This window comes from Neltuma alba, unplaced genomic scaffold, assembly GCF_004799145.2.
Source record: "Neltuma alba isolate B1F8T4 unplaced genomic scaffold, ASM479914v2 tig00002720_pilon, whole genome shotgun sequence".
Lineage (NCBI taxonomy): Eukaryota > Viridiplantae > Streptophyta > Magnoliopsida > Fabales > Fabaceae > Neltuma > Neltuma alba.
Window position 1 is genome coordinate 1 of NW_021632985.1, and position 10062 is coordinate 10062.

Genomic DNA, 10062 nt, shown 5'->3' on the forward strand with positions numbered 1-10062 from the left:
TAAGGAAAATAACAAGTTTTGAAAAGCATTTCATATTAAGTTAAATTTTTGTATTAAAATGACATCATTTTCATATTTAGATGGAAAATTACAAGTGTAGTAAAGAAAACAACAAGTTTTGAAAAGCATTTCATATTAAATTAAGTTTTGTATAGTAAGACATAATAAGTTTTGAAAAGCAAGTTAAGTTTTGATTAGTAAGGAAAATAACAAGTTTTGAAAAGTATTTCATATTAAGTTTTTGTGTTTAAAATGACATCTTTTCCCATATCTGAATGGAAAATTACAAGTGTAGTAAGGAAAATAACAAGTTTTGAAAAGCATTTCATATAAGTTAGATTTTTGTATTAAAATGACATAATTTTCATATTTAAATGGAAAATTACAAGTGTAGTAAAGAAAACAAATTTTGAAAAGTATTTCATATTAAGTTAAGTCTTTGGACTAAATTGACATTTTTTCCACATTTGAATGGAATTACAATTGTAGTAAAGAAAATAATAAGTTTTGAAAAGCATTTTATATTAAGTCTAGTTTTAATTGCAAATGATATGATATCCACTTTTGTTAACCATTGACAGGTTAGTATGCCAAATAACAACCTTCAACTGCAATAACAACATAAACATAATAACAAGTTTTGTATACGAATTAGCAATAATTCATTAACAAATAACAATTTCCAACTGCAACTCCTAAGCATAATAATAACATATATATATGCATGGGAAGTAGCAAGAATCTATTAGTAAATAACTATTATTTCTACCATGTTAATTTAACCTGAAAATCAAATATTAAATATTAAAATATCTCATATGATAAAGAATTAAATATGACCAGATAAACATCTCATGAAGTTTAAATCTATTTGAGAACAACATGCCGAGAAAGCAACAAGTACAGAGGCCACATATATTTTTCGAACTCCTGGTTGCAAATTCTAGTATATAGTAGCAACATATTATTAGAGCAAACTATGCCAACTAACTAACAAACTAACTAATCAACAAAAAACGTATTAACTAGTCTCCATCCCCTTCAATTATTAACAGCTTCCCACATCAAAATCCCATTGTTAGTAGTCATTAATTTTCCCTTGGCTTATGCTATTTATTGCTCTTGTCTTTTAATCTTCTCCAAAGTTTGTTTGAACACCATGCCTCCTGCAATGAAAGAACAATTTTCAACAATTAGGATTGCCATGTGCTAAAAGATGTCAATAATCAAATCTACTTGAGCTTTAAAATTAACACAGAGTAGTTGTCTTTAATGTCAATCTTATTAGAAACAAACTTGATTCATCTTTAAAAGCCCCAAACCCATTCTCAGAAACTCGTTGATTCTTTTTAACAACAAGACTCCTCCATTGATAACTTCTCATTTTGAAGAGAAGCTTTGGCAGCCGATATATTAAAACAATTATAATTCATCTAAAATGTAACAAGAAAAAAAAAGATGCAAGCTAGAATAAAAATAGTCCCGTGGGATGCATCATAAATGGAGGAGTTTCTTGAGGGGTATAGAGAACGGAATGAATAATCACCAATAGGAGCCTATGATTTAGTTTTTTGTATTCTTGGCCTCAAGTTTTGATTAATTATACAATTATAAAGTAAATAAAATTACCCGATTGGACCGCTTGACTCACCTATCTCTAGCTCATTGCCTCTCCTTATAATACCCATGGTGCTCAAGGTTGAAGCTTCAGGAAGGAGATGAGAAGGAGGAAGAGATGGAGAGGAAGAGAAGGAAAGAGGGAGGAATAGACAGAATAAAGAGAAAAAAAGGATGGGGTTATTTTGGTCTTCTTCTCCAACATTTTGTAATTATAATTTAAAGCCCGGTCTCTTTAAACAATTATGTTAATTTAGGAACCCATTTTACAATTTCATACATTCAAAGGACTTTATTTGAATTTTCCTTAAATATTATGCTAATTAAATTATAGTGCTATTTTAATTAAAAAGATAATACTATTATTGTTCATTAATATAAGAGTTAGTTGACTAATTTAAGTAAATTAAAAAAATTTGTTAAATTAATTATTTGTGATAAACAGGTGTTATCTTTCCTACAATACCATTACTAATCATATATATTAGCTACGACTATCATTTTGTAAACTTATAATATGTGCAATTAGTACAAAGACTACATTAAGAAATTGAAAAAACATAAAAGATAATATGAATTAGAATTTTATATTTAATATTAAATTAAATATTAACTAGTTTTTTATATTAATCATTAGTGGTGGTGGTATTACAACGTTGCAAGTAATTAGGCAGAGCACGAGCAACTCTTTGTTCTTGCTCAAATGCTTTCGGGCTGCTCTCTCCTGACTTTATAATTGGGTTTTTTACAACAACGTAGCTGAAGGTTTGACTTTTAACCTCTATGATATTACTCCCTCCTTTGATGTAAAAACTAGTCAAAATTTTAATTTAATTCCAAATATAATTTTTAATTTATTGTATTTCTATATTTATTTATTTTGTCCTCAAATAATTTTATAATGATTATACGTTATGGAGTTTCATAAAAGAATAGTTTTAAATATATGATTGATGATTGATAGGGTATTTTAAGAAAAACAATATCTATTCATTGTAACTAGTTAATTTAACTAATTTTTTTAATATCTGTGAATTAAGTTTCTAACTTTTATATCAAAAATTAGAGTTAGCAAATCAAATGTCATTGAAAAGATATATTTTCTATACTCTATTAGTTTTTAGGAAAAATCAACAAATTCACAAGTATGCAAAAATTTTATTATTGGCCCGTTTGGTGCATGGGATCGTTGGGAATAAAATGAAATGTATTGATTGAGGGTATAATGTAATGATAATTACAAATTATAATAGTTTAGAATACCAATGTAATGATGATTACAAATTATAATAGTTTAGAATACTAGTGTTATTAGTATTAAAAAAATATTTTAAGATATTAGATAGATCACAAATTAATTTAATCTCAATAATTATTACTTTAACCTTGAAATTTGTGGCTCTGTTTTTTCAAACTCATGCTATTGAAATTTGTGGCTATTTAACAATTTTTTTCCTCCATGAACTTTCAAACTCATGCATTGTACTACTTTTACCTAAGATTTATTTAGAATAGTTTGTAAGTAATTTTTTAATCATAATTATGAAATTCAAAATAAATATGTAATAAGAGTTTTGTTTCAATTTATATAAAACAAACTTAAATAAATATTTCAAGCATAATGATACATAATATCGAAATAATATTGTTGCCAATTTTCATTTTATCCAAAAGAACGGTGGGATGCGCGTAAAGTAACATAGAGAAGTCCCCTGATGATTACCCTATCAACCATAATTTTTAAAAGTATTTTTCAGAAATCCCTCTTTTGTGGTGAACCAATCATCCGCAAATCACCCTTGCTGAATAAACGTGTTTCCTTTAAAAGTCGGGAAAGTAGGCTGTCGTGTGGGCCATGATTCAATTGACCGCAAAAGGACCAAAATAATATAAATAATACGACTATGGGAATTAAATATTAATAATTTGTCTTGTCAATAAATGTGAAAACATGGAAAGTTGGGAGCAGAAGCTTTCTAAAAATTTAAGAAATAACTTTCCGAGTAAAAATTGAAAATGTGTATTTTTCAAATATTTTATAACTTTTTTTTTCAATCCAACGTGGCCACAAAACCCTAATCCTGTGGGTGTTCTTTCATAATATTAAAGACTATTATACTATTATGTTTATCTAAAAAATAATTTTAATTTTTCAAAATAAACTCTTGAACAAACAAGTTATATGTATTTATGTTTTTTGAAAATGATATATGTTGTGTTTGATTACCACTTTTGAAAAGCTAAAAGTAATTACTTTCCCTAAACTAAACCAATGTTTGGATATATTAAAATATTTTTCAAAAATCCACTTTGCATAAATTAACATAGAATAAAATGAACTTCTAACAATACCAAAAAAAAAATTTAGATAACTTATTCAGGAATTTTGTAAATTGGCATCCAATTTGTAGGTTTTTGAATTTCAAATGGTATATTTATGTTATTTTTCCTAAATTATAAATAATTATTATTTAATTTTAAAAATGGAAATCTCCGAATTGGGAAACTCTGGCATGTGATCATATATCCCTCCAACGCGGCCACACAGACCAAAAGCAAAATCAAGTCTCTGGCATTAGTCTCCCTCCGACTCTCTCCCTCGCTCTCTCTCTCTCTCTCGTTTCTCCATAAGAACGGTGACTGACTCTGTGAAGAAGGAGGAAGAAGAAGAAGAAGAACTGGGAAGAGATGGAAGAGAGTCTCCTAGCAAAAGACAGAGAGGAGAAAGCAGAGAGGCCACTCACATGGGTCAGTTGGAGTCAAGAAGTGAAGAGAATCGGTTACATAGCAGGACCAGTCATTCCTGTTCTCTCTTCCCAATTCTTTCTTCAGATTATTTCAATCATGATGGCTGGTCACCTCGATGAGCTCTCTCTCTCCGGCACCGCCTTAGCCGTCTCCATTGCCAGCGTCACCGGTTTCAGTTTCCTCGTACGCTTTTTTTTTTGCCTCGTTTACCTTCTCATTGTTTCTATTCTTTTATCTTCGCTTCGATTTATCTTCCGGTTTCATTTCTGTTTCATTCTTCAATTCATCTTCGATTTATCTTCGTTTCGTATTTTTGTTCGTTTTGTGCTCTCTCATTTTGGTGGGTCCGCGTCGAACTTTCAACCATGGTGGGCGCTTGCGAATTGACCATTTGTCGTTTCATTCTCTTCTTGTGCGAAAACCTGTATGGTTCAATATTGTTCGTTGGATTTTCTTACAATCTTATCTGCTCCTGCACGTTGCGCATAAATTATGTTGATTGTTTGGCCTTATTTCCTTGTGATGATCATTTTTTCTCATCTACCCAAAAATTTATGTGAACACAAAGTTTTGAAGTGGCTGACGTAATTAATTATAGTATATACCAAACTTAGAATAATTGCTGACAAATATTGTGCGACTTCAGTCCGAAGATCGTGGAAATGATTATGTGCACACTCACAGTGATAACAAGGATTTGGAATTAAAACATAAAATCAAACTTCATATATATAATTTATCAAAAATCTCATTGCAGGACAATCTCCAAAATACTAAGCTCTCTAAGGCCGGCTCTTCACATAATGAAAAATAGAATGCTTGTGATTTTGTTTATTTTGCTAATGAATTCTTTTTCCCCTCGCATGCAAGTTTGTTCAAGAAAAACATTACTTTCCTCCCCATATGCATTAATGAGTCTTTCTTTAAATTGAGATTACTACCATTTCTTACCTGGTTGGAATTTGCTTTTAACTGATTCATTGATCACTGAACATGCCAAACAGGTGGGAATGGCGAGTGGGCTAGAAACTCTGTGTGGGCAAGCTTATGGAGCTAAGCAGTATAAAAAACTAGGAATGCTAACATACACTGCCACATTTTCTCTCATACTAGTTTGTGTTCCACTATCTCTCGGTTGGATCTACATGGAAAAGATCCTAGTTTTCATAGGTCAAGATCCCCTGATTTCACATGAAGCAGGCAGGTTCACAACCTGGCTTGTTCCTTCACTTTTTGGATCTGCATTTCTGCAACCTCTAATCAGATATTACCAGATGCAAAGCTTGGTTCTTCCCATGCTTATAAGCTCTTGTACCACTCTTATACTCTATATTCCTCTTTGTTGGGCTTTGGTGTTCAAGTCTGGGCTTAACAGTGTTGGAGCAGCAGTGGCAATTAGTATTTGGATATGGGTAAATGTGATTGTTCTCGCATTATACATGAAATTCTCTTCTACTTGTGCAAAGACAAGAGCTCCTATTTCCATGGAGCTTTTCAGAGGAACTGGGGAGTTCTTGAGATTTGCTGTTCCTTCAGCAGTTATGATGTGGTAAGTTTATCTTTTCTTTTCTTTTTTTTCCTTTTCATGGACTTATTTTTCTAGATTGTATATGTTCTATCCTCATATTGATTTTTGTTTTCAGCCTAGAATGGTGGTCATTTGAGTTGCTGATTTTGCTGTCTGGGCTATTACCAAATCCACAGCTTGAAACTTCAGTTCTATCTGTATGGTATGTTTCAGAACCTGAGACTAAATTATCTGCAATTTTCTTTTGCGACCAACTTTATCTCGTGACATTGCTTCAAAAAGATCAATGTTGTGACTGTTCTAATTTTGTAATCCTCCTTTTGCAGTCTCAACACCCTCTCTACAATCTATACCATTCCTTATGGAATTGGAGCTGCAGCAAGGTTATAAAACAACAGACTCATCCTTAAGTCTGTATATTATATATATAAACTAATATTATGTGTCTCATATTCTTGTTCATGATTACAGTACAAGGATTTCAAATGAATTAGGAGCTGGCAATCCAAATACTGCGCGAATGGCTGTGCTGGCATCAATGTCGGTAGCAGTGTTAGAGACAACAGTCATAAGTGCAACACTCTTTTTCTGTCGTCGTCTTTTTGGTTATATTTTCAGCAACGAGAAGGAAGTTGTTGATTATGTGACTGTCATGGCTCCTCTGGTTTGTGTCTCTGTTATATTAGACGGCTTACAAGGTGTTCTCACAGGTATATAAATCTTCTAGTTTTAATAAGTAAATTACATAAAAGAAAACTAGAACTGTCCCCCCCCCCCCCCTTTCTTTTTTGTTTTTGAATTTGTTTTTTTGGAATAGGCATTGCTAGAGGATGTGGATGGCAACACATTGGGGCTTATATCAATCTTGGAGCCTACTATCTTTGTGGCATTCCGCTGGCTGTTACGTTGAGTTTCTGGGTAAAGCTGAGAGGAAAAGGCCTTTGGATTGGCCTTCAATTTGGCTGTTTTGTGCAGACTGTTCTTCTTTCAATCATTACATGCCGTATAAATTGGAAACAACAGGTAAGCACACTGAATTTTGTCGTTTGAAAGATTCAAACTTTAAGGAATGAGATTTAGCTAGATCTATATATGTTAGGTGTGCTCTAAAGTACCTTAGTGGTCTGAATATTGAATCACACTATTATTCACAAATAATGAGCAGAGTTCAATCGTTTAACCAGTCTAGATTATGTAGTCTCAGGTGACTGTTTGGGGGGAAAAAACTCAGGAGCCTGATTAAAAATTAGTGAAATTATACGAACTTGATAAAAAGAGGAAAAAAAATATAGAGACATGATTAAAAATCAGGTAAAACTATAAAAATCTGATTAAAAAAAACTATAGGGACATTTAGATTAAACTGTAAGAACTTGCTGAATAATTTTTAATTTTTAATTTTTATTTTTGACTGTGATATTGTGAATGTGCAGGCCATCAATGCAAGGAGGAGGCTTTTTGAAGAAAAGTTTGCAGTGGAAAACGGACTTGTATGAGCAGTCAACTTTTCCTCCCCCCCCCCCCCAATGTAAATTGCTGTTGCAGGTTAATATGTTTGGTGACAATGAAACATTAGCTGGACAGGCATTTTAATATCACTCGTAACGGAATCTTGTAGAAACTAGTTACTGTCAAAGCACTTTTGATTTTTTGTTATTTGACTTACCATTGTTGTAATTTTACTTGGTTGTATTTTAACTGCATGCTTGTTACTATGATGACAACAACATGATATGACAATCTAAAAATGTTGGTGTTTTGTTTATAGGCAGAACAATATTAACATTTTGTATTTATTAATTCTAAATGGTAATAATATAAATCTATTTAATGTTCTTAAGTTAATAAGAAACCCAATTACAAAATTATTATTTTGCTTACCATTCTTGTCGTTTGGCAGAAAAATGTGAAAATAATAGCAACTTTTCATTAAACTTAATTTCCATATTATATAGTCAAATGACAAGTGTGTTAAGCAAAATAACAAGTATATCATTGGGTTTCTTATAAAATTGAGTTTTATAAAAAAGTTGTCATTATTCCCATGTTTTACTGCCAAAAGATAAGAGCAGTAAGCCAAATGAGAAGAGTGGTAAGCGAAATAACAATTCTGTAATTGAGTTTCTATGGAGTTAAATTTCATGAAAAGTTATCATTATTCATATATTTCACTACCAAACGATAAGAATGGTAAGCGAAATAACAATAATATGATTGGTTTTCTCATAAAATTAAACTTCATGAAAAGTTGTCATTATTTACACATTTCACTATTTAATGACAAGAGTGGTAAGCCAAATAATAAGTTTGGTAAGCAAAATAACAACTATGTGACTGGACTTCTAATGAAATTAAGTTTCATGAAAGGTTGTCATTATTTTACATTTCATTGCCAAATGACGAGCGGCAAGTTAAATGACAAGAGTAGTAAACAAAATAACAATTCTATAATTGGGTTTCTCATGAAATTAAATTTCATGAAAAGTTGTCATTATTTTCACATTTCACTACCAAATGACAAGAGTGGTAAGCTAAATAACAAATTTAAGTAAAATTATAAGTTTGTGACTAGCTTTCTCATTAAATTCAAAATATTAAATAGATCTATATTGTTACTATTTAGAACTGATAAATACAAAATATTAACCTTGTTCTGCGCATAAATAAAAGACCAATGTTTCCAGATCGTCATGTCATGTTGCTACCATCTTAGTAACAAGTCTATAGTTACAATTACTAAGCAAAATTACAACAATGAAAAGCAAAATAACAAAAAACCATAGGTACTTTGACCGTAACTAGTTTTTATAAGATTCAGTGATAAATGCATCTCAAACTAACCACAACCTCCTGAAAAGAAAAGTAATGGGAAAATGGGCATGGCATATGGGTTGCATGGAGATATAACTACAAGGGAATGTCTTGCTAGGCAACTTCTTCAATTTCAACCTTTAAAGTCTTGTTGTCAAGTTTATATGCTTCAGATGAAAAGTTTAGATGAGACTACAAATGCAAGAGAGATGGTAGAGTTGTATAGTTACCCAGAGCCATGCACACCATAGGAATGAGCTTAAATTAACCTAACTAAACCCTTCACTCTTTGGTAATAAACCACTGAAGCAAATAGATCAAGCCACCAAAGCCGTCGCTATAATACAACCATCATATTTGTACTAATCACAAGCTTGGAGAAGATGCGGTGTGATGGATAATTATCATAGAACTAGAGGAAAGAGAAGGATGAAGAGAGGGAGAGGAAGAGAAAAAGGAAAGGGAAGGAAATGGGGGAGAGTAAGAAAGAGAAACAAGAAGGGCATTTTGGTCTTTTTACCATCATTTCATATTTGCAATTTAAGACTTAGTCTCATGAGACAATTAGTTTTATTCAAGAACCCATTTCACAATTTCATATATTCAAGGGATGTTATTTGCGATTTTCCCAGAGGTTAAAATATTAAATACGCAAAAGGCAAATGAAAAGATGGGTAGGGGCACAAAGAGAAAGAAAGAAAGAAAAAGACGTCCAAAATCTGCATTTCCCCTTCAACTTTGGGATCCTGACCTTTAAAAAGGCACGGGCACGCTAAACGGACCACCAAAGACGCCTAAATGAAAAAAATGAAAATCACATGCATCTGGGCCGTCCAAACCACTTATTTATTTGGCATGTTCCCTGAAAAAAAATTTAAGTCAACAAAAAGCAGTAAATTATACTCCTCTTATCTTAATATAAGATCCATTTAATTATTTTAATTAAATTAAAAAGATTAGTTAAGTTAGGTAATAATAATAAATATGGAATATTTTTTTCAAAATACTCTTCGTTAAAACTTAAAAAAATCTGACATCTATCTATTAATATATAAAAGTAGAGTACAAGGCAGGAGAAGTTGACAGCACGACACCTAGCATTGTCTATGGGTAGATAACTGTTCTTTTTTTTTAAAAAAAAACAAAAAATCCCACCTTTTTTAACTATTTTTTCATGGCAGTTTTTTAAATATATTTCAATAATTGGCAGTTTTTAAATTGGTTATGAGGATATTGGGGTATATATGATCATGGCAGTTTTTTATTATATATTTAAATATCTTTAAATGCAATTTTCTACAAGAAATCCCTAATAAAATCATATAATTGTTTTTTTATTAATTATTAATAAACCAAAA

At 31.2% G+C, this 10062-nt stretch overlaps 1 protein-coding gene across 1 annotated transcript; it reads left to right on the plus strand.

Moving 5' to 3' along the window:
* Positions 1 to 4076: 4076 nt before the first annotated feature.
* Positions 4077 to 7417, plus strand: LOC114736003 (protein DETOXIFICATION 12). The gene is made up of 7 exons (XM_028923796.1): positions 4077 to 4548; positions 5370 to 5914; positions 6009 to 6095; positions 6220 to 6276; positions 6365 to 6603; positions 6711 to 6916; positions 7327 to 7417. The coding sequence occupies exons 1-7, from the start codon at positions 4306 to 4308 to the stop codon at positions 7387 to 7389; spliced, it is 1440 nt and encodes a 479-aa protein (XP_028779629.1). The 5' UTR covers positions 4077 to 4305; the 3' UTR covers positions 7390 to 7417.
* Positions 7418 to 10062: the final 2645 nt, after the last annotated feature.

What these genes read in the sequence shown, in the direction of transcription:
- LOC114736003 (XM_028923796.1), top strand. Translation starts at nt 4,306, where the DNA reads ATGGAAGAGAGTCTCCTAGCAAAAGACAGAGAGGAGAAAGCAGAGAGG. An exon ending in ACTTCAGTTCTATCTGTATG is followed by an intron (nt 6,096 to 6,219) that starts GTATGTTTCAGA and finishes CTCCTTTTGCAG; the next exon opens with TCTCAACACCCTCTCTACAA. An exon ending in CTTACAAGGTGTTCTCACAG is followed by an intron (nt 6,604 to 6,710) that starts GTATATAAATCT and finishes TTTTTGGAATAG; the next exon opens with GCATTGCTAGAGGATGTGGA.